General features: G+C 51.3%; 1 protein-coding gene across 3 annotated transcripts in view; it reads right to left on the bottom strand.

Annotated features, from left to right (window-relative positions):
- Tafa5 (TAFA chemokine like family member 5) overlaps nt 1-25,054 on the bottom strand; it is a 215,146-nt gene extending 190,092 nt beyond the window's left edge. For 2 of the 3 annotated variants that reach the window (XM_006520262.2, XM_006520260.3), the window contains exon 1: nt 24,670-25,054. In XM_006520262.2, the coding sequence (XP_006520325.1) occupies nt 24,670-24,781 (112 nt within the window). In that variant the 5' untranslated portion in view covers nt 24,782-25,054. The remainder of the gene's footprint in view (nt 1-24,669) is intronic. The other variant, NM_001252310.1, reaches the window with a different exon arrangement.
- Nucleotides 25,055-25,263: the final 209 nt, after the last annotated feature.

Below are 25,263 nucleotides of genomic sequence, written 5' to 3'. Positions count from 1 at the left end.
CTTTGATGCTGTGAAATAAAACAAACCCAAAATCAGAGGGAAGGACTCCCTGCGGGTGATGGCGTTGTTCTTTAAGAGTGCCCAGATGTGCATTTAAGAGCAACACACTGCTGGGTAAGTAAAACCAGAGGCAGGAACAGGGACGGAAGGCAGCAGCAGATATATAGTGGAAACTCTGTGGCTAAGCTCCTCAGGTGCCGGTATCCAGCACTCTTAGGGCTGGTCTGGCGAGATGCGCCCCAGCAATTCATTTCAAAAGAAATTTCCACCCATGCACTCATGCATGCTCCTCCACACAGACATTTCTGGGGAATAACACTCCTTGGCTCCACCGCAACCCCAGTTCTAGACCCTCCCCACTCCTAGCCAGGGGGACGTATTAGAGACCAGAGTCTGAACGCAGTGCTTGGTGTATTTGGAGGAGTAGCTTCAGAGCTAAGATCCTCGAGCCAGAGAAAACCTGTACCAGCATGTCCTGGGGATAGGAGGGAAATCTATCCACACCTCTTGACCTCTCCCAGGCTCTCTGCTTGTATTCTGGTTCCCAGGTGCTCTCCCTGCCCTCCACCTATCAGCTTGCCCATCCCTCCCTGGCCAACTAAGACAACTTCCTATTCTGCTCCTGGAGACATACATACCACCCTCTCACAAACGCAGCTTCCCTAGCTCCCAGGCTGAACACTGACATCTTGCTTCTCTTCTTCTTCTTCTTCTTCTTCTTCTTCTTCTTCTTCTTCTTCTTCTTCTTCTTCTTCTTCTTCTTCTTCTTCTTCTTCTTCTTCTTCTTCTTCTTCTTCTTCTTCTTCGTCTTCCTCTTCCTCTTCCTCTTCCTCTTCCTCTTCCTCTTCCTCTTCCTCTTCCTCTTCCTCTTCTTCTTCTTCTTCTTCTTCTTCTTCTTCATCTCTTTTGTCTTGATGGGCATTTTACAAGTGTTTGTATCTGTGTTAAGCGTATCCTATGAGTGCACATGCCAAGGCACAAGTGAAGAGTTCTAAGGATGATACAGGGAAGTCAGTTCTCACCTTCTGCCATGTAGGAGCCAGGGACTGAACACGGGTTGACAGGCTTAGAGGCCAACACCTTTTCCCACTGAGTCATCTCAAAAAGCTCCAGTCTGCTTTGTCCCCCTATTCACCTGGAATGGCGTGTGACTCTCTTGTACCTCTGAAGAGATGGGCTTGCCAGCAGAAGTGTCCACCCAGCACTGGGGTCACCTCAGAGACAAGGCACATAGAGTCCATTCCCTAGGAGCAAGCCCCTCTTCACCACTGTATAATAAATAGATTAGGGTATTAGGCTCCGGAGTTATTAAAAGTGAAAGATGCTCAAAGAGAAGGCGAGGGATTCTTGGAGCCTCCATCTCTTACAAATATGTAATGAAATTTAAATTGAATCTGGTTTAAAATCATTTACCTTTTGACATCATGTATCAGTACACTAAGCATCGCCTGAGAAAGCAAATAACCTCTCAAGCAGAATGAAAAATTACTCTGTCTCTTTTGATTCCATGTTAATTTTCAAATTTAAACTTCCCTATGGCTCCCCGCTTGGGGTCAGCCACTGGCGGCGGCTGCCTGCACAGTGCCCAGGAGGAGTGGGTAGAGGGCTGGCCTGCCTTGCGGAACACGGGTCCCACCTCTGCAGGAACCAGACACGTGGCCACACTGAGAAGTCTCTGCTTTCCTGTCTGCCCTGCTCGTGGTTGTAACTAGCTTCCTAGAGGGTGAAAACTGGAGAGTGGAGAGCATCTGTCCATCCAAGCATGTCTGTCCCCTTCGTAGCCTGTGAAAGTAGACCAGAGGCCACAGGTCAGAGGCTGGCTAAATGTGATGATGTTTCTGGGCTGTCCTTTTTCAATAGGAGAAGCTAGTTTTCCCATCTGGAGCTCCACTGAGCCAGAGCCCAGCTCTAGAAGAGACAGCTATGCCCTGTGACACAGGTTGGGGTATATCTAGCCTTGGGGGAGCATATGAAAGCGGCTGTGCATCATGACTTTAGGACTGTACATGGAACTTCATATACAGAAGATACGAGAACAGCCCATCTCATTCCCTGAGGGATGACATGCCAGATGGGGAAGGGCAGTGTGGTGACAAGTATCCAAGTAGAGACAGAGGTTCTGGTGGCCACATTTTGCCCTATCACATGAGCAGTGAAGGCCCAGAGGCCACTGCTTCCAGGTTATAGCATGCACTGAGACCCAGAGTGAGCCACAGTACAGGAGGGACACAGGCCTGTCTTGGGTTGTAAACTTCCAGATCGTTGCCAGCATTATTATTCTATCCCCTGAGCTCTGAAGAGTCAAAATGCACTGAATTCAGAATGCACTGAACACCGAGGAGGCACGCACCAGGGCTGGGGTCTTCCATGAAGTTCACAACTAGCTGTGCTGCTAGCTCTAGGACCAGAGCTGGCATCCAGAGAGGACTCGGGGCCCCGGCTCCCTTGAGGCCTGCTGCTATTTCTTAATTAGTGAGAAGAGACAAAGGGGCTTTTCATGGGACTGCCCCGTACTGTCACATGCCAGCGTCAGTGGACTGGAAAACAGGGTAGGCCTTTGCCAGCATGTGCCCCCATCTCGCTTGCCCAGGAGGACAGCAGGGGGAGGAATGCACAGAAGGAAGGGATGGGGGGTAGACAGTAGGCTTCTTGGGCAGCCAAGCAGAGAGCCTGGCCCTGGAAATCATACCATCTGGCTTCATCATAGCCTCTAGACCTAGGACAGGAAGTCAACAGCGGGACTAAGCAGCAAAAACTGGACTAAGTTCTGCAGCTTCCAAATATATAGGCCTGATTCCTTCCGGGGACACAGTTCAAGGCCTGTGCTGGCTCAGAGCCAAGCCAGTGGTCAGTAGCCCCAAGTGTGTGTGTGTGTGTGTGTGTGTGTGTGTGTGTGTGTGTGTGTGCTGGACAGAGCAGACACAAACTTCCTGGTCAGGATTTTTCAAGCCAGAGTTGGCTTCTGGGAGATCCTCGCACATCCAGACTCACACTATGGGGCTCAGAAGGCTCAGAAGTGTGGGAGGGGGAAGGGCAGAGGCCCTGTGAGGAGCTGAGTAAGTTGTTTCCACTAGCAACTGCCACTGGCAACACACCATACCTGCCCCGCAGCCTGAGGTCTAAGGCTCCTGCTTCCACTCGGCACCTGCTAATGTGAATAACACACACACATACACACACACACACACACACACACACACACACACACACACACACACACACACATATGGATGCCCTGTCAACTAGGCAAGAAGCCTGTCTCTGAGAGAGACTTGCAGGCATGGAAGATGGAGATACCTTGGGAGCCCATTGCCCGAGACTTTAGCCTCTCCCCTAACACAGACACACACACACACACACACACACACACACACACACACACACAGACACAGACGCCAGTCAGAGACCAGTTGGTTTACCTGCTGCAGGCAGGGAGAGGCCATGAGATAGAAATCCCATGTGACAGATTTAGGGGGTCTCTCTCAAACCACTTGTAATCTCTGGAGTTTCTAGTGCAGAGGGACAAGGCAGTGACCAACTCAGTGAAGTTTTCCTCTGGGGTAAGGAGGACGTGTGAGGACTTCATTAGAAGTTGTGATCACACAAGAGGGTGGCTAGACCAAACACCTCTGGAAAGCACATGGCAGTAGGAAATTGCTCGAGGAGAATTTCATCTCAAATGAACCCAGCCCCGTAAGGCTAAGCGGGCAGCTAGATCTCTCTGTGGGAGTGTGTGTGTGTGTGTGTGGGGGGGGGTCCCATCTTGTGGGGTGAGCAGGCCTAGACAGACAACCACACTTCCCCAGAGCTGGGAGGTGTACTCTGCCTGGAAAGGAAATTCCAACATGGTCCCAGCAACCAAACCACCTGACATTGGAGGCTCCATGAGCTTCGGCACGGCCCTGACCTAAGAACAAGCCCGAGATACAGGAGTATTGCAGAGGCTTAGAGCCAGTGGGCTTCACTCTGCAAAGTCACAGTGTGTCATCAACAGGGATATGGCCCTTTCTGGTGGCATCCCCAGCACTGACAAGAATTGGACTGGGGAGACCAGTTTCCATTCCTCTCAGCAGTTAACATCCCGGGATGCTTTGAGGATGTCTGTGGAGAATATTCTGCTTGCTTAAATTACACCACAACCACGTGGCTGGGTGACAGGGACGGGAAGACGTGTGTGTAGAGCACCAAGGGCCCAGGCTGTGCTGAGCTCTCCGGGAAGGGTATTAAGCGCGGCCGTTAATATGTAGTTAAAAAAATCTCAATCTCCACCAGCATATGCTGTTCTACCTAATTTTGATCAACTTAAATGTAAAAGTGTCTCTGCATCTCCACTCGGGTTTTACCGCCATCTGGTTTAATTAGTCCTTGGGTAGCGCGTCATAAAGTTAACGGCAGGAACGTTGTGGGGCCAATCAGAAGGCGGGCTGCAAAGCCCTATGTCATTGGATTTTTTTTTCTCCGCCTCGACTGATAAGAGGTCAAGGCTGGAGGTGTCTGAGCAGTGATGGTGCTCAGAAATAGCACTGGGCAGGTCTAGGGCCAGACGGTATCTTCCTGGCTTTCCTCTGACCTGGTAGGGTGGAGTCTATATGTTGAACATACCTGGAGGAGGGAGGGACACTTCTCCACAAAGACTAAGGGGTGCCTACATGGCTTGGTTGGAGTTGATGCAAGCTGCCCACAAAGTCTCCCATCTGCTTGCAATGGCAGCTTTTGTCAGAACTGTGGCTCTCGATGTCCCCTCCCCTGCTGGGATCTGTATGGCTGCTACCCCATGCCTTCTGTCATCCATAGAGATACCTGAGGGCTTTGCATCAGGGTGCCCTGCCTCTGTGCTGGTTCCCAGGCCAGACTCCCGGACCTCCAGAGATGAAGCACTCACATAATCAGGGAGGTGGCGTTCGGTTACTGATGTGAGAGAGGTCATTCTGGAAGTGTGGGAACCCCTTGCCAAGCTGTGAGCATGCATCCTTGGTATACTGGCCCGAGACAGGGAGACATCTGGAGAAGCCATAGAGTTGGAAGGGACAAGGCCCCACACACAGGTCTTGGAAATGGCCAATGAAAGGTCAGTGGTGACCTCGAGAAGTCCCATGGAAAGGGAGGAGCAGGTTAGAACACAGATGAGCTAGAGGGGGGCTGGAACAGGTGGAAGGAGTGAACCTGGGCTTAGAATCAAGATGAGGGATGAGGGGCAGAGTGGACATGGCCAACAGGGCAGGGCAAGAAAGACTCACATAGGCTGATAGGAATTCACAGCGGCTGGTGGGGCCAGCCTAATGCCACAGCTGCATGATGGCCATCGAATTCTGCACAGCACGCTGGAACCTCCATCTCTTACTGCAGAAGGGTCCTAACAGAGGTTGGCCTTGCTGGGAGGACCATGGCTCATCCAACATTGGGCCATGATGGTTTTAGCATATGGCGATGACAGCATAAGTCTTGCAGTTTTTGAGATTAGAGATGAGCTACTCAGAGTACCACCCAGAGGGTCAGCCCAGAATGACAGCCTTGTGACAGCCTTGTGACTGTGTCTTCAACATTCTGGGATACTGGGTTATGAAAAGAGCATGAGAGACATGCGACCAGTGGCCATTTTCTTTTCTGCTTTGCCTTCCAAGGAACTCAACGCAGCTGCTATCAAAGGAAACCTCAAGGGACACTCCATGTCACCACAGGACACCCAAGACTATGTGTACTGGAACAGAGCCAATGGAATTCTCCCTACATTCTGGTAGGTCCCAAAGGGAGCCCAAGGTGGCCTCTACATGGCATGTGAAACCCACCATGATGCCCCACACTGAGCATCAAGACTCAAAGGTCATAGCTAAGTCATCCCCCAAATGCCAAAAATAAATTTATTAAGACTTAATGGTTTTTGGTGAATTTATTAATCAATTTGACAATGCCTGGGGACTGTAATATAAAAATAATCAGTTGGCCTTCTCACCAACGTGAGGTGCCAAGAAGGTGTCATCTAATTTTCTAGTGCCCACTGCCGCAGCCTGCAAAATCTTATTGTTACATTAATTGAGACGAAAATTTCTCAATGTGGCATTTCAAGGGACCATGTGTGCATTTCGTCCGTTTTGCACACAGGAATGGGTAGTGGCTGGTGGCCAGCACTGGATTCTCATGCCCTTGCCCCTCCCACAGAAACTGGTCTCAGGATTAGTTACAGTGTTACAGACAGGAACAGACATATGGGACCTTCTTACAAAAAAATGCATGGGAAGCTCAAAAACAAAAACAAGAGTCCAGCCCTTCCTCCCTCCCTCCCTTCCTCCCTCCCTCCCTCCCTCCCTCCCTCCCTCCCTCCTTCTCTCTCTCTCTCTCTCTCTCTCTCTCTCTCTCTCTCTCTCTCTCTCTCTCTCTCTCTCTTTCTTTCTTTTTCTCTTTCTTTCCACTGTTAGGCAACTGGGAAACCTCACCCAAGCTGAAGCTATTGTATTATGAACCCTTATAAATAGCCCCAGCATCATCTTAGCAGGCAACTCTGGTCCCAAGAAAGAAATGGCCCAAATAGACTTCCTTAAATGTCATCAGTGCCACTGTAACACCATATCCAGAGCACGTGTGCACTTCCCAGAAACAAGCAATGCACAGGGCACTCTTTCTGCACTCTGTCCAATGCCAGGGCAGCAGGACGTACAGCAGACATGAGTCATAGCAACTTAGGGATGCAGCCTCCACAAGAATGAAGCACCCAGTCTTGGGAAGTTCATAGTGGCTCTGGCCATGCTGCAGGAGGAATGGGTGTGTGACAGCCTCTTGATATCACTATTTTCAAGTTCCAAAACTGATGTTGGGTGCTGTCCGGGAGGAAATCCATCCCTGTAACTGAAAACATGACTTGAACCAAAGGAACTCTGCAAGCATGCTGCTTGGTGGAGGCTGGCCTTGAGGGGACCCATGTCCAATACTGCTTCCTCTCCAGGAAGCCCCCTGTATATGGATAGCACTCTGCCAGGGGAGAGTACTTGCTTAGCGTTACTGTGCTGGCTCCACAGCAGAGCTGAGCACAGACTGGGCCTCGGCCTACCTTCTGGTCTCCCTGCCAGTCTGCACCTAGGGAGTCTTAGTTTTTTATTTTATTTGCCTTTAGTTCTACTTAAAAGTCTCTTGGAAATTACCGTTTGTCTGCAAGCACAGTGGAAGGCATTATTCTCTGCTGCAGTGTGGCCAAGAGAGTAAGGATGGGTATTCTTCAACACACACCACCCACAACGAGGTACCCCTTCCACAGGGTGCCTACCTAGACAAAGCTCAGAGCATCTTGCTGCCTGCGTCTGCCAAATGTCCCTGAGCTGTACAAATACAGACATACAGGCCATAAAGTTTGTGGGAGCCACTTTCTCCAAGTCACATCCCAGGTTTCGGACACCTTCCTAGGCATTACCTTCTCACACCCTTCCCTGATTCTCTGTCCTGGGGTCCAGTCCTTGCCCATCAACCAGAGAGATACCCATGAGCCTTGCTTTTCCCCCTCTGAGACAATTCAGCACCTATCGAGTGCCCCTTAGCCATGGAGACCTGACTTCACCTGAATGTAGGAGATGTACCACCCACGTCTGCCCCTTCTCTTAGGCTGGCCCTGGCTCCCTGAGGCAGAAAGAGTCTCCTCATCACAGGACCCGAAGTACAAGCAAAGTTTCCTTTCCTCCGCCTGGCAGGGTGCAAGGGCTTTGCCACAAGATTTCTGGGTCTCTTTGTTAAAGCTTGCCGGGCAGAGCCAGAGAAGGGTTGGCTGTCAAATAGAAATTCAGAGACACTTCGTGGGTCAGGAATAGGGTGTCCTCTGAAGGCCTTTATAAACTATCCTTACTTTTATGAAGTTCCCCTCTACTCTGTGAGGAGCCATACCCTGTGGGGTCTGGGGTGCAGTTGAGGGTTTAACTATGCAATGTTCACATAGGCTCATGTGCTGAGGACCTGGAAGCCAGCTTGTGGGCTTTGGGAAGTAGTTGGATCCTGAGGTCACTGCCCTAGTCAGTGGACCACTTCCATGATGGGGTCATCACATGATCACATTATTGGGAGATGGAGGAAGTGGGTCATTGAAAGCATACTTGTGAAGATTGCACCTGATCCCTCATCTATTCCCTCCTCTCTACCTCCCTCTCCCTCTCTCTCTCTCTCTCTCTCTCTCTCTCTCTCTCTCTCTCTCTCTCTCTCTCTCTCCCTCTCTCTCTCTCTCTCTCTCTCTGCTTCCTATCCACCATGAGGTGGGAAACTTCTGGCACACTTCTATTAGCCATGACATACAGCTCTGTCTCATGAGACAGATGTCACAACGAGCCTGGGATCATTGAAACCATGAGCTGGAAGAGATCTCTCCTTCAATATATTGCCCTGTCTTTTATCACACCAATGCAAAGCTAACACGGAGGTCTCAGTCTAGGCACTGGTGAAGAAGAGCAGAGTAACTGGTGACAAGAGGGGGCAGTAGTGTCAGAGATGTCCACTTGGGAAGCAGAGGCTTTCCTAATCTCATGGCAGGAGACAAATGAAACCAGGCCACCAAAGGTAGACTTGTGGTCTGCTAAGCCAGGCTGGATTCTCTGTCTGGAGTTACAGGGAACAACCAGATATATAATAACAAGGGTGAGTGGTGAAACAGTTTGGTGGCAAAGTATACCACAAGCCTATGATCATCCTGGCAAGGACTTGTCATCAATATGACCCAGTTCTATAGTTTTGGCCAGTCTTCACACCACTTGGTATTACTGGGCAGATTTTCCTTATGTAAAGTGTTTACATGGGTCAAAAACTCCTAGGAGCACACACATCAAGGGAGGAATGAGGAATGAGGAATGAGGAATGAGGAATGAGGAATGAGGAATGAGGAATGAGGAATGAGGAATGAGGAATGAGTGTGGCCAACATTTTGAATACCTTCTTTAAGCCTAAGTGCTTTGGAGGTTGGAAGGACAGGTGCCAATCTCCAAGCCACACCTAGTCTAACATCTCCAGGGCATCTCTCAGCAGCACCCAGATCTTCTTCAGTTGCTTCTGTAGTCAGAGAGCTCTCATTTTGTAACCAGTGGGGAATCCAGGGAAGCTTCCAGGAGGGGCTTTTCTGCCTCACTCCACAAGTTGTGTCCTGACACACTCAGAGACAGCCAGTCTGCATCCCCATAACAAGGTAGGGCAGATTCCCTGGTTTTGCTGTCTCTACTCCAGAATAGAAACACTTTTACCAAGGCCTGTGTTACTATGATGGGGTCCCACTGAACTCCTAAGGCTAAAATCACTAGTGACAACATTGTTTCTAGAAGCAGTGATTCTCGAACTTCCTCTGAACAATGATAGAGCCCAGTTAAACAGGGTAAGAACTGGGTGACAGCTCACCAGGACCTTAAAGAACTCTAGGAGAGTCCCAACACCGACCTATTGACCTCTGGAGCACCTGGAGACTGCATACCCTCCAATGGCCTGTCTTGCACCCAATGCTGTCTATTTGGTTTCCTCTCCTGGGCACACTCTCCCCCACTTCTGATTCAGGCTAAGAGCTATGGACTATGGTATCCTCAGTGTAGTCTCTAGAAGAGGCAGCCCTATTGTCAGCTGCACATAAGAGGCACCTACTCCTCCACCTCAGTTTTCTTGTCTATAACAACATGATGCCATTGCCAATCACCTTAGTTCTGAGTATATCAGACAGGAGCTTGGAAGAGATGGGCTGAGATTGGAGCATCAGGATGGCCTGGGGCCCAAGGTCAGGGCTTTAGGGCCATTATACAATGGCTTCTGCATTGAAGGTTGTATACTGTATATTGAGGACCCTAAGGCTGGTAGGAAGGCCCTGTCACAGCTCTCAGTCACCACAGATAAGGCCAGGGCTAAAGTCTGCCCCCAATCCCAGAATCGAAGCCCTAAGAAAAGGAGTCCCACTACACCAGGGAGTTTTCTTCGAGTGTCTGGAGGTTGGGAGTCAGAGAGGCGAGGCGTGGAGTGGTTAAGGAACTGTGCCTATCTTGACACACCCTGTTCCTCCTCCTCCTCTTCCTCCTCCTCCTGCTGCTGCTGCCACCAAGTTTGTACTGAAATCAACACACTTTCACTACGACAGCACTTCTGGTCCAGTCTGAGGGTCACCACTCCATTCCACTGTCAAGACACAAACTACCCACCTTTGGAGAACTACAGTCCAACCCTCGAAGTTAAAAGCATCATTAAAGGTAAGGGTTCTGAAGCTAGAACATGCCCAAGACCCCATTGATACCTGGGGAGCATACAGGGTAAAAGGGAGGGGGGATACACCTTCTCCAGAAGGCTCATTGGGACTTCCACTTAAAAGGACTCAGTACATGGCCAATGCCACCAAATTTGAACACTCCCCAAGGGCTCCTTAGTTTTGCACTTGCCCCGGGAAGGGGCAGCAGAGAACTTTCCAGTAGAGCCAGATATATACCTCACTGTCTTTCCAAGTGATCCATTTAGAGCCTTGGCAGCCACACCCAGTTGACCAGCCCCCTCTCACCTCCACTCTCATCCTACTCCATAGATAGCCTCTTCTGGACAGCACACCTGCCCAAGCGCCAAACCCTGTTCCAGGTGGGCATGGCTCTCTACCCTGCCAAACACAGCTAAGAGATGTGATGTGGAGTTCTCTCCAAGCCCTCTAGAACCAAGAGTGTTATAGGACGATGGAATATCTTTTGTAGAGCTTCAAACCACTCACTGAGGCAATCTAGAGCGGTGACTACCTACCTAGATCCATACATCACGGGCAGGAGGCAATTCACATCTAATGGCCTGACCTGGAGGCGAGAGTTCTGTGTGTTCAAACCCCAACCCTTTCACACTGAGACACACGGACACCACAGTGGTTCTCTGTGACCCTCTGCTTCTCAGTGTATAGGAGGAAGATTCATGTTCAAGCCTCCCACGGGAGGGTCACTGTGGTGAAATACGTCTGGTGGCTGCTACCATCTGTTTGCAAGAAGAAAGGGCTTGAAATGGATGCACTTGCTGAAAACGGAGGACTCTGGTGAGGACAGGAATGTCCCTGGGTATGAAGATATTGTCAAAGCAGTGCAGCTGGCTCAACCCAATGACATGCCCAAGCATGGTGCCTGTTGCAGCCATGAGTAAAGATGTCAAACAAGGTGTTTACTGGTACAACACATGGGATTAGAGGTCAAGTGTGTCCTGACCCTGCAAAAAGCCCAACAAGGCCCTCCAAAAATGCAGCAACAAATGGGTAGAACTTCTATAGTGGTCTTCTCAGGAACTGTGGGTACCTGTCAGCCAGCAATGCTGATGTGTCATGCTAAGCCATAACCGCCCACCTAGAGGAGACATGGTGGTCCCTCAGCCAATGTCAGGCACTGGCACGCTACACTATAAGATGGGGAGACTCTGTGTTTTCTGAGCATAAGAAGCACTGAGGATTCTTATCTTGCTATGTGATGGGGAACATCCCACACAGTCCCCTGCAAATGAACGTTCAATGGTAAGAAAGCAGAGGAAAGGATCAAATGAATGGGAGGTCTTCCTGGGCTGTGGAGTCTCTCAGGAAGAAGCGTCAGTCAGGTGACATAGGAGCAAGGGCTTCCCAGAGAGCGCTGCTGAAGCAGGGTGAGGCCCCCAAGCCTCACCTCACACCACACACCCCTGCCCAGCCACCCTTTTCTCAAGGACTTTGTCATCCAGTCCTGTCGTCATCACCAGAGGAAAGCGGACTGCCCTCTTGACCCTCTCCACTGCTCCTCAAATCCTACCTCATCCTCCGCCATCAGGCGACAGCCACTACTTCTTCTAAGAGGTTCTCTCCCTGCCAATGGTCTCTGGCTGCTGCACTGGTTTTAAGTGAGGAGCACTCAGATTCTGCAACCTCAGCTTGCACTTACTGGGTTAAAAGTCACAGAAAGCTTCCCTCCAAGGTCCTAGACCAGGGGTTCTCAACCTGGGGGTTGAGATCCCTTTGGAGATGAACAGCTTTTTCATAGGGGTCACATATCATATATTCTGCAAATCAGATATGTACACTGAGATTCATAACAGTAGCCAAATCACAGTTATGACATAGCAATGAAAATAATTTCATGGTTGGGGGTGGTGGTGTCACTACAACATGAAGAACTGTATTAAAGGGTTGCAGCATTGGGAAATTTGAGAACCACTCTCCTAGACAGAGGCTTCAGAGTCTAAGAAGACAGGGCACACTCAACAGAGAGTCACATGTATATACAAACCAGGTAGAAAGCTAGGTAAGGATACAGCAAAAAAAAGCAAGTCCACCTTCCACAGTGAGTGTGGAGATGGTAGCGGGTGAAAAGCAGGGAAGCCCTGGAGTCACATCCCCAGAGCAGTCGGATGCTGACTGGGGGGCACCCAGCTCTTTACAAGAGCTCAGGATTTTCAGTTTAATTCATGTTTGTTTCGTTACCACATGCCCTTCATGTGGAAAGAGTAGAGAAGGCACGTGCAAGCTGGTTCCTCCCACCTGCACCCCCACTCTGCACAGTGCAGGACCAGCCAGCCCTGGATCTGACTCTGGAGCTGCTGTCCCACATGTTCAAGATCACTGGGCACAGGCATATTGAATGAAGTGACACTCAGCTTCCAGAGTGTCCTGGCTACTTCTTGATTTGAAAGAAACTTATGGCTACCTGGGGAGAGGTTGGTGACGGAAGAGCTGTTCATTGACACCGTGATGCCCGCCCCTTAGGTGTCCTGACACACTCTGAAGAATCCAGGGCTTTCAGAATGACTTTAAAAATAGCGTCTGCTCTATTCTGGAATATCGGGGCATAAAGGGAAGCAAAGGAGTATGCTGCTGTGCTCTGGAAGAGCATGCGTTTAGACCAAGATGTGCTCTCCTCAGAGACACTCTACCGCTCTAGGGGACAGCAGTTCCTGTCTTGAAATTGGAAAACTTCTGGAGGCACCGAGCCAGCTGACAACGCAATTCCCAAGCCTCAATGGACAAAGTCCGTTGTTTTGGTGGTTTCCGCAGCCCAGGTTGCTCAGGACTCCAAGCCCTGGCCTTCAGAACTGTCTCCAAGTCCATCGTCTACTGCAGGTCCAGGAGCCAAGTATCCCATTCAGAATCAGTCCCAGGGTCTGTAACTGAAGTTTCCACACGCTTGGCTTCCCGTGGAGTTTCAGACTCAAAGTTGTCTCACAATGATAGAGTCCTACACATCATGTCTCAGACGTATAGGACTTTGCCCGCGCTCAGGTCTGCCTCAACCCAGGAAGGCCTTGCCCAGACCAAGCCCTGCCCCCAAAAGCTTCACCCAGGCCAAGTCCCAGCCCCGCCCCCTGGGCCTCACAGATGGAGAAGATCTGTGCGAACCAGAGGAAACTTCCTACTCCTCTCTCCACACCAAGCCTGCAGCTCCTTCCCGGAAATGAGCCACAGAGGGAAAGGACAGGCTAGGCACGGGCCACAGAGGACTCTGTCTGGCTCCTTCAGCCACTGTAGCATAGGAGCTGAGAAACATAAATTAGCACCAATTAATGAACTCATTTTACTTTATTTAGGACACGCCATCATGTAGCAAAACGCTACGGAGGAGAAGTCATTTAAACCAGGGTAAAAATATGTTTCTGGATGGAAAGCCACTAACATGTGGCCACATCGCATTTCATAGTACTTTGGAGCTGTTATCATTTTATCTGCTAAAAAAAAATAATAATAAAATAACAAGGAGCCTCTGGAGACCTGCAGAGACTGCTCCAACCTCCCCTAAGATCAGCCACCCAAATTCAGGCTTCAGGCTCTGAGGATTCTCTAAGCTGGCTCATTTGGATGTTCAACAAAGTCAAATGCATGGCAGATACAAGACAAGCCACCCATTCCGTTTTGACTCAGCCTGGATGTTTCGTAGCAGCCAAGGACATTAATAGGACTTTAACACTCTGTTCTCAGGTCAGCCAGGCCAGAGAAAAAATCCTTCTGTTGTCTTGCTACCCAGTGGCTTTTGAAATGAATAAAGAAATTCATGGACAAAACATAGGTATGGGTTTTCCTAATCATCAAAGGGAGAGAACTCTTGGGTCATGGCCATCACTAGATGAGACATAAGAGGCCTCAATGGGGTTAACAGTCCCTCCCACTTGAAGCTCAGGATCTAAAATATATGGAGGCTGAGTCCATTTGGGTGGAATGAACAGGGTGTCCCAAAGCCCTCTTTCCTCCCCCAACCTACATCTGCACAACCTCTATTCTATATGTTCCTCGAGAAATCCCTCTGAAGTTCTCTACCAACCTGGATCTGGGGCACAGGAGCCAAGTATTCTGGCTGGGATGCTTGGAAGGGGAGCAGAGAAAATTAAGAAAAAATAATAAGTGTTCCTTGTATGCATACACACATACACACACACACACACACACACACACACACACACGCTCTTAGGACAGAAAAAAAAGGGCCTTGTAGGTTCCTTGATGAACTTAGTTTCCATCACCCCACTTCAACAGATGTTCTTTGACTTTTCGGGGCTCCTGGGGAAAGGTTGGAAGCACCTTCCACATTGTTTATCTACATTTCTGATGAACAGCCTGGTCAACCCCACCCATGACATCACCCCGAGGCTAATGGCGGAGAGGGTTTCAACTGCCTCTGGACACACGTTGTGTCTCTACAATGAGTCTTTGGCAAGGGCAAGTCTGTGGAGTCAGCAGATCTTGCCTTTAACACCCTCTCCTCTCTGCCTCAAAGCCTGTGCTAATGCTAAGCTGCCTGGAAGCGGGAGCTTCCTGAGGGCAGCAGACATGGCTGTCCTCATCTCTTCAGGTGCAGGGTCTGGTACAAAGATGGAAAGAACAGAGGAAGGTCAGAAAGAGGCACTGGAAACCCTGTGCTACACAGACCTTGGGTTTACATGCAGGAGGCTGGGGCCAGACCTCTGAGGGTTAAGACTTACCATTAGGAAGAGGAAACCTCCTTTAGCTCACCTAGGCACTTGAAAGATCAGAACATTTGGGAGTCCTGTGGCCACAGGGAGGAGGGGCTGAGCAGGGAGGGGCAACATCTTAGGTGGGGGCCATGGCCACACCTGTCCAAGGCCTCTCAGGAGAGTTGGATGAAAGACAAGATGGAGGAGTGTGTGGGCCAGCTCTTCTGACACACTGGGAATGGTTGACTTGGGGTGAGGGAATGGCCAAGTCAGGGGACAGAGCCACTAAAGGAAAGTGTCATCTGACTTTCTGGGCTGTGTCCCCGGCATGACCTTAAGGATCTGTCACCCCAGTAATTCTTCTCCCTGACTCCTTCCAGAAAAACATCTAGTGTTCCAGGCATCAGACACATCTCAGCCTCTACATACAGGCTCAGGCTTCTCCTGCATCCCTGCATCCCTAATATCATGAGGAAGCCCCTGGTGGATTCTGAGATGTGACATTGTAGACTGTTGCTAAATCGGTGGACAAGGGTAGAGAGGAACCATCTGAGAACTCTCTGGCTCCTACCCCAACCTTGCAGGCATAGGACTTACAATCCAGCCAGTCACCATCGGCCTTCCAGACTCACCCACCTCAGCAACAACCTTAGAGACCAGTATATGCCTAGGGCCTGGGACCCCTGCCATGTCCTCTGAAGCTCATGTTCAATAATCAAGGTGAAACACAGCAGAGATGCTCACAGGGGGACGCCTCAGTTTTGCAGAGTGGATGATGGGCACATTTCCATAGGGTAAACAGCTAAAGCCAAAAGGAAGCAGATGTCACTACAGCCTCATGTTGGTCAATGACAAGGAACAAAGAATGTCAAAGTATAGGGCAGGGTGTGGGTGTGGGCTTGTGGCTGCATGCTGTGGCTTTGCAGTTTGGTTCTGAGGCCGCAGACACAGACTCAGTAGGCCCACAGGAGACATCTCCTATCCACTCAGGGAAAATCTTAACCCTGGAGGTCAGTCATTACCATCCATTTCAAGTAGGGGAACCAGGACCCAAATAGGGGAGGTAGACACTTGCTTGAGGGGTGGTGTGCACAAAGGACACACAAGTAGCAGGAAGTGACACTGACCATGGAAGGCATGGGGTCAAGAGCCTAGGGGTCTCCTAATTGACTCTCATTGTCCCCTCTTTTGGGCTACCCACAGTTCCTTGGCTTACAGGGGAAAGGACAGATTAACGTGTGAGCCTTGGAGAATCATTAAGAGCAGTCTAGTCTTGACCGCCCCTTGTTCTATCAAGTTGGGATCTCCAGAGACTCATGAGGTTGGAGGCCCAGATGACAGATTTTGTTTAACACAGGCAATCAAGGAGGAAAGATGATCTGGGGACTGCAGATGACCGTGAGTGCCCATAAGAGTGCAAATTTGCACATTTGCATGTGCACACATGAGTACGTGTGTGTGTGTGTGTGTGTGTGTGTGTGTGTGTGTGTGTGTGTAGTGCTGGTCACCACTGCATAATACACTTCTCAGTTCTCCTGTGGGGCACGTGAGCTGGAGATAAGAAGTCCACATAATCTGGGAGCAGCAGGTAACCATGAGATAGAGATAAAGAGACAGAGACAGAGACGGGCGTGGTGGTGCACGCCTGTAATCCCAGCACTCGGGAGGCAGAGGCAGGCGGATTTCTGAGTTCGAGGCCAGCCTGGTCTACAAAGTGAGTTCCAGGACAGCCAGGGCTATACAGGGAAACCCTGTCTCAAAAAAACAAAAAAAAAGAGAGAGACGGAGACAAAGAGACAGACAGACAGAAATACTTGCCCCCACACCAAAACACACTTTCCAGTTCTCCATGGAGCATGTGAGCCACAAATATGCAGTTCTGGCAGAAAATCTGGCCATGAGTATGTTAGTGTGTGTGTGTGTGTGTGTGTGTGTGTGTGTGTGTGTGTGTGTGATCACATGTGTGTATGTGTATATAGTGTTGTCCACCACACCAGAACACACACATCAGTTCTCCCATGGGGCACATACAGCCATCCCACAGATGGCAGGAAACCAGAGAGGGCCATATTGTCCTTTGAGAGACAGAAACACAGAAATCCCAACTGAAGTGCCCACAGGACAGCATATGGGAGAGAGAAGATACTCGGGTACGAATGGATGTGAGTCTCTGCAGAGCGCCTAAGGAAGCCTGCACTTAACCAGGGCACAATGACCAAGGCCTGGGGAAGGGGCAGCCTAGAACAGAACCAACCACACACGCTCTCCACCCCCAGAATGTACAGTCTCAGGACACAGCTTCCTGGACGCTTTAGCGGCTGACCTGCTGAGAGCAGGGGCAGAACTCCCCACAGAGCAAAGGAAGGACTCTGGGTACCCCAGAACACTCTGAAATCAATCACACGTGGGAACTGGGCTGCCTCCGAGAGAGGCGAGCATAATTAAGCAAGTGGGCGGATGAAGAGAGGTTGATGGGCCCCTCTGTTGCTATGCTGGACCGGGGATGTTTGATTACCTCTAAATGGCTTCATCACCATCAGCAGCAGCACAGTTCCATGTGTGATAGATACAGAAAATGAAGAAGACTCGACTCAAAGAGGAGGCTGCAAGCAACCTTCAAAACGTGCTGGTCCCAGCTCCGGAAAAACGGCAGCTCAAAGAACGTGTGGAGACACCTTCCCTGCAGCAGAAAGTGGTTCCAACAGTACAGGCAGCCAGGAGGAGGCCTCACAGCAGCCTCAAAGCCCACGCAGGCTTTCTGGGTAGGGGAAAGCCCTGCTGGGCCCTAGCAGCGGGACACCCTTTGATCCCACATGTGCTATGCAGCTCAGAAGGGTTCCCCCATCTCACCTTTGCTGAAAGCCCAAAGTCTCCATCCCACAAGCTGGGAGATGCCAGGACAGTCAATTCCACTGGGGACACACAGACAAGAAACTGATGATAAGCCTTCTAGTTCAGTCTCCAAGGGACAAGTGGCTGGGGACAGCTTTGGTTGGCACAGCTGGGAAGGGGACTATGGCAGTGGGGGATGAGGGGGATACTGCTCACACCCTACAGTGCACTGAGAGGTCCAAGTGCCCATGATGCCCTTGAGAAGCTGACCCAGAGTGAGAAGAGAGCGCAGAAAGTCCTGGGAGATAACAAGGCTATGCTGATTGCCAGAGCTCAGCAAAAGAAGCCACCACGGAGAACAGCCTTTCAGTCTGGCACCTGGAAAGGCTTTTCTCTACCCCCCCCCCCCCACTATTTCTCCAAACAGTGAACATAGGTCAGAAATACCACAGTTCGCTTTCTTTTCAATAAGACTGTCAGAATCATGGGTCTTCAGGGATCTGACAGGTTAGTCCCTTTTCAGAGGGCAATGGCTCTCTGCTCCATCCAGGGCTTTTTTAGCACCCTGCCCCCCACCACTCACTCTGTCCACCATGTGGTTCCAGTCCTGAGGCCCCATTGCTGAGCTCTAGCGCCGCCACAGGCCCATGGCCAAGCTCCCTGCCTGCATACACACCCACTCTCCAATGGTTTCACCTACCCAAACCCTAGAAAGAGAACAGCTAATCGCTTCCCTCTAGCTTACTGTCTGTGGTGAGGTAGAAATGCCACCTTTTTCTGGGATTTTCTATCATTGCAAAAATAGACAGAAAACACACAAGTACCCGCAGTGTTCCAGGAAAATATTGTTGTAAGGTTGACCGCAAACATAAAGCTGGAGAGAGCTGTCTGGAGCAGCTGGGGAGAAGAGTGGGACATGGTCTCGATTAACGAACACCCAAGGCTTCATACAACTGGGAACACATATTGGGGAGCTGTAGGTCTCTAGAGAGTTAGCTGACAAGGATACCTGAGAAGGAACACAATCAGATAGACCAGCAACTTCCACCCCGAATCCCTGCATCCCATCAGCAAGCAGATTCAGGTTCTAGGATGCTACTGAGAGATGCAATGGGAGTTTCTCTCTCTCTCTCTCTCTCTCTCTCTCTCTCTCTCTCTCTCTCTCTCTCTCTCTCCCTCCCTCCCTCCCTCTCCCCTCTCCCCTCTCCCTCCCTCTCCCCTCTCCCTCCCTCTCCCCCTCCCTCCCCCTTCTCCCCTTCCCTCTCCCCTTCCCTCCTCCCGCTGTGCTTTTCTTTGCAATGGATAGATAGAAATCAAAGCCTTGCACATGCTAAGCAAACACTCTACCACCAATGTGCATCCCTAGCCATCTCTGAGTCAGAATATCACTAAGTTGTCTGGGCTGACCTTGAACTTGGCATGAGATTCTCCTGTCTCAACGGGAGTGCCGACCGAGCATTCTATGTTGTTTTGTTTTCGTTACTCGTTCAGAGAACATCACTCATGTTTCAGGGCCATGATCGGCCTGGTTCTTCATTCTGGATAGCCTATTCCTTGTGACAATCTTGACATCAGGGACCCTGAGGGCTGCATTGCCCCATCTGCTTGTCATAGCCCTCCCTGTCTCTTTCTCTGCAAACAATGCCCAAACAAGCAGGCAGGCTGCAAGGAGCCACTGGCTAACTCCAACACAGATGGAGCAGCATCTCTGTGCCCAGTGCAAGGTGGATGGGGAGGGGAGACTGCCCAAGGACCCTAGAGAACACAGCATTCCATACAGATTGCCTGTCTCCACTCTCTCCAGGCTTGCCTTTGTGTGAACTGTCTGTCTTCCCACTATGATGTCAGCTCTAGGACAGCGGTCATCTTGTCCACTTCTGTGCTCCACAGCCTGGCACGGGGCTGAAGCTCCCCCAACACAGACTGAAGGCACATGCCACAGGTTCCATCTTCAGCGTCACAAATCCCTGTGAAGCCTGGGAGGTGAGCCCAGGGCCAGCACTTTGCAAGGGGGAGACCAACCACATCGTGATAAGGGAGTCTTGCCACTCACTCGCTATCCTCCAGGACAGAGTTGGGGAAGTTGAGACTTGGCTTCCCAGGAGGTCAGAAGGCTAGATCCCAAAGGACCCCCACTTAGTGGCAGAAGGGAGTGTCCTCTTTCCCCCTGCCAGCCATTTTAAGAAGTGAACATTAGAAAGCACTCAGTATGTAATGCTTTGTATATCACACATACGATGCTCTGTATACATTCACCATGCTCCCGGCAGTGACAGAGGGCCCGGAACAGTCACTCAGACCCTCTTTAATGCTGAGAATGTCTCTGGATAGCTCAGCTCCAGGACAGTGCACACCAGCTGCCTCTTCACTTGGAGCACTTTGGAGCAGAGGCATTTGAAGGGAGGAGGGGGTCAGTGACATTCAGCGGGTGCCAATGACCTGCATAGAAACCCGACCTTACAGAAATCTCTGGGGCAGCTCAGAGGTACTGATAAATGCAAGTGGGCCTTTGGAAAGGAATGAGGAGCCTCATAGGATCCTGCTCCTGCCCCTCACAGGCCTTGAGCCAGTGCCTGGTGACACAGAGAAGCAGCTGAAAGCCCTCATCTGCCATGCTTAGATTCTAGACAAGGTGCTGCCTGTCCACTCTTTCCCTGATTGAGGGGGTTGGGCTTCACTGTAGCCCTGGGTGACAGGTGGCAATCTGTAGAGGTCATTAACTCCAGCACACCACGTTTTAATGCAAAAATGAGCCCTTCTAAAGAGGCAGCTGCCGAGCTATATAAAGAAATGGGGATTTTAATGTTTTGCTTTTTTTCTCTCTTCTACTGCGGCATTATCATAACATATCCCCATAATTACACCCATAAAGTCACCTGAAAGTACTTCACGCCACAAAAGTTGCTCTACCTATTTCAGACCCTGGGTGTAGAAGCAGGGACAGAGCTGGGAATTCAGCAGGGAGGAGTCTTGTGTAGTCAAGCTCTTTTACTGGTTCCAACCGCCTGTGGCATCAGTGGGGTCTGGATAGCTCATAACTAACGGGAGCAAGAATCCAGCCCAGTATGGAAGTGTAAAGTAGGCAGTAGACTCTGATAAAAAAATGGCCCCACCGGGAGGTTGGGGGGAAGGGCAGGGGTAGTCTAGACACTCTGTCCAGGAGCAGCCCTAGCTCTGAACGAGAGCAAGGGATAGTCAAGTCCAAGTTGATTCCTGCAGGTTTCTAAACAGAAAACCCTCAAAGGATGCAAAATGCCTGTCTCCATGTGTACCCCGCCCCCTTCCCGGCTCTGAGTCCAGCTAGGGAATACAGCCTATAGTTACTTTATGTGGCTGAAAGAAACAGTGTATTTCCCGCTAGATGTTCATCAAATAAAAACATAGGGCACAGGAGGCAGGAAGTGAAAGGGAGCGCTACTTCCAGAAAGGCATCACTTTGTGAAGCCTGTGGTCTTTTCAATTTTACCTCCTTGAGAACTTCAGAAATCACATTTGATCAGCAGGAGTACAGCACATTGCTGTCCGCACTAAGTATGCCACAAATTGTATTTGTAAAGGAAATGCGTGTTGGGGACCATCAAAGTGCCTACGCTCGGTTAGTATTCTAATGGATTAAAAACAATTCAAAACTTGTTTGTAATTTCTTCTACTCGCAGCTGTGGACATGAGATTTAACTGAACGGCACAATTCAATTCTAACAGGATTTATTTGAGGGGGAAAAAACAACTCTATGTTAAAGAGGCGGGCCCACTGTCTCTCCTCCACTGAACTCCCCGGTGTTCTGAAATGAGGCTGTCCTTGCGGCATTTACATGCCAGGAGCACTTGTCCACCACGCAGCTTTAAAGACGGAACTTGCCATCTATGCTATAAAGCACAGATCCCTTCATTCCTGAATTAAACACCACTTGCAAGAATCAAAGTCAAGGATCGGGGGTCACAAAGCTCATCTTTTTCTCTGAGTTTCCTTGCTGCTATAATCTCCAACACATGCTACAAGCACACAGCACGCCAGCCCCAGGTCCTACCTCATTCAACAAGGGTGTCTGGCCAGCTGACCTCCCTGCTCCACACACTGGAGCAATTCAAATACATCAGCTCCTTCTAAGCCGGGTCTGAGGAGTTTCCTCTGCCCAGAATAAAGCAGGTTCTCTCTTCTCACCTCAAGCATCATCTAACTTTACCCACAGACCTTGGTAAGCAGCTGGGTGCTTGCTTTATAAAGCGGACTTTGCGAGTAACATTTAGCACACATGAAATAGAGCACCCATTTTAAAGGCAGCCTCACAGCCCCCCCCCTCTTTTTTTTTTCCTTTTCCTGGCAATTCTTCCCCAATCCCTGAAAATGACAAGGCTGCGTCACCATAGCAACCAGCCTAATTGGTGGACTGCAGGTCTTTCACTAGCCAGAGGGTGGAGCCCACCTCCTTAATATGACTCTTAAGCACATAGCAAAGAAGGGTGTCCAATGGGCAAGAGCTGTTGAGCCCCCCAGCAGAAACCAGGCCAGGAAATAATCTAGTTTCCTCCACTTAGCGCCAGGAAGTGAGATCCGTGTGTGTTACAGAGAAACATACACACCGTAGGGCAGCATTACTGAGCCCTAAAAGATGGACGCTGGCTTCCTAAGTGTCTCCGCTCAGTAGCAGAAAGACACTTAGGGTAATAAAAGTCCTCGCTGAAACATCTTGCACACAAAGATGCTAACTATCTTTCATCCCAGATGTGTTGGAAGAAAGGCTGGAAATCGCAAGAACTATCTAATTATCATTTTCTATGCATTATCAATTCTAAGGGGGGGGGGAGGAAAAAAAGAAATATCTTTTTCTCTAGGATTCCAATTCCCAGCTATAAATTATGATGATGTTATTTTGTATTTTAGAGAAATGCTTTAATTTCTCCAATTGCATTTCTGGTGTAATGGGGTGTGTCTGAAAACGTTAGCTTATTGTCAATTATTCCATTACGTGGGGATGGAAACAGCTATCAAAATGTGGCTGTTCAGAAGCTTCGTTATTAAGGACTTCTGCTCTTCTGGATAAGTCATTCTTACCGACTGCCCTTATAGCAGAGAACCAACTTGCAGGAAGATAGGGCTGCCCTTTTCTCTGAATATATGACATTACTTCCCTATAGTCAGATCAAGAAGCAAGCCAACAGGACGAAGTGGGGCCGAAGCTAGGAAACAAGGGACAAAGGCTATACTAGCTGGGAGTGCATACAAGGCCCCAGCTTGGTGGCTCCCTGAAGAGGAGAGTGTTGAGGTCAAGGGCTGGGTTGTCACTCAGTCAGTAACAGTGGATGGCTGTCCCTTTTCAACATGCAGAGCTGCCTCTATGAGCCCAGTCTACAGCTCTGGGCTCTCGGGCTGACCCAAGGACAGTGTTACCAGAATCTGCCTAGGAAGAGCAGCCAGCTCCAGGTTTCCGCGCCCCGTGCCCCTCCCCCACTGCTGAATGTGCCACTCCTGGGACAACACCAGGAAGTGCATTTCATCCTGGTATCACCTGTCTATCTCTGGAGTTTACCCATCTTTAACCCGTCCTGTATCATTAAGGAATCTAGGCTCAATGGTACCTGGGAAGAAGCCCCTGAAAGAAGCCGGCAGGCTACAGAAGGCTAAGCAGTGAGTACTCTCCTGTGGCTCAGCCCACCAGCTTCCTTTCCCTATCCTAGGGCAGCCAGGTTAGAATACTGTCAGCAGCCAGTCTCTTGCTTGATGAACCTCAAGGCGCCACAGCAGCACAGGCATATGCAGACTGAGTAGTTCCTCTGGGCTCACTAGCATTTCCCTTAAGATGCCTCGACCATGTTGGGGGTTGAGCTATCCCCATTCAGAGTTGTCCCAGGACTCTGATGACATATTCGGCCTCGACTTGAGTCTCAAGACTGCTGCAATTTCATTTCAGAGCTAGGATTGGGAACTAGGAGGCCCCAGGCTCGAGCGATGGCCGGGGAAAGGAGGGAGGAGTGAGAGGAACCACTTGGTGATGGCCTTTTATTTTAAATTAGTAAAGAATCCATATTTTGTCATCACCTCCCTTGCCTGTGGCATTTTTTTCATGACAGGTGTTCACTGGCACTAGTTTTTCTTCCCGCAGAGACGGGAAGGAAGGCAGAAACTGTAACCAGGCAAGCGCCCATCTCTTATAGAGCCTATGCCCGGGACTCTAACCAGCCTCTACCCACCCCAACAGCTTCCGACAGTCAGCAGACACCAGCCAAGATGATGCCTACCCATACTACACCAGCCCCAAGACTGTACCCAGGACTCAGATTATCGGTACCCAGATAAGACCTACTGATAAGATCACCCATCGTCCGGGTCCCAGCCTAAGCCCAGCTCCAGAACCCCGTGCCAGGCTCCGACCAGCCCGCACCTCCCTCCGCAGCCCTTGCCAGACCCACTGGGTCGTCAGTTCATTCCTCCGAACCACCCTTGCAGCGGTAGCGGGCCCTCCCCTCCAGAGGCATCCGTTCCCTTACTTCTCCTTTTACAGAAAGCATCTGGCGAGCCCGCTTCCTAGCAAGGCAGAGGCTCCACCACGCGTCGGAGGAACCCAAGCCGCGGTCCTGCCCGAGGAGTCCCGCTCGGGCTCGGTTGCTGCGTCCCCATAAGTCCCCGGAGGGAGTGTCGCCGGCGGGAAGCTCCGCTCGGTCGCTAGCCTGGGCCGGAGCGGCGACCGCACGGCGGACACCGGGCACCGCCGCGCAGGGACGCGCTGTGCCTGCCTGGGCCTGATGCCGGCCCTGCTGGCTAGTCCGCGGAAGCTCGCCGGGGCTGCTGTGCCCGGCCGCGGAGTGTCTGGACCCCGGAGCCGCCTGCACCAAGCCCTCCCGGGCCAGCGGAACAGCGGCCAAGACCCGGGACCGCGCGCCACGCGCTCGCAACTCCGCACCGACGCGGGGCGCCCCGCCGGGGCTGGGGCTGGGGCCGCTTGGAGGACCCGAGGCCCTTATGGGGCCCGGGTGCACGGTACTCACTGCAGTAGGCGATGAGCAGGCTGGCCAGGATCATGAATGCCCAAAAAGTTGAGGACATGCTGGGCAGGGCGGTCGCATCTTGCCGGCTGCTGGTCCTGGGCGATGGCGCCATTGAAGCCGCGGTGCCCGCGCGGGGGGCAGCAGCGCTTCTCAGCAGCCGGCCCTGCCCGCGCCCCCGCGCCGGCCTCCACGTGCGGGCCCCGCGCGTGCCATCCTCCTCCTCGTCCTCCTCCTCCTCCTCTTCCTCGTCCTCCTCCTCCTCCTCCTTCTCCGCCGCCGCCGCCGCGCCCGGGCCCCGGCCCACTGCGCCCCGCGCCGCCCGCCCCGCGCCGCGCCCGCGCCGCCCGCGCCCGTGCTCGCCCGCCCGGGGACGCCAGCCCGCGGCTCTGGGCGTCGCTGCGCGCCCCGGCTCAGCGCGCCCCGTCACCAGTACGAGGGGCGCGCCTGGAGCGCGTGCCCGGCGTGGCGGGGCCTCGCACTGGCCCGGGACCGGCGAGGGAGGCGAGCAGAGGGGACGCCGCGCCCTAGCCGAGCCTCTGGATGGCGACAGAGACGGCCCAGCATCCTCGTAGCCTGGGCTCTGGGCGCGCAAGA

Source organism: Mus musculus, chromosome 15 (genome assembly GCF_000001635.26).
Source record: "Mus musculus strain C57BL/6J chromosome 15, GRCm38.p6 C57BL/6J".
Lineage (NCBI taxonomy): Eukaryota > Metazoa > Chordata > Mammalia > Rodentia > Muridae > Mus > Mus musculus.
The sequence above is the reverse complement of the archived record's forward strand: the minus strand, read 5'-3'. Positions and strand labels throughout refer to the sequence as shown.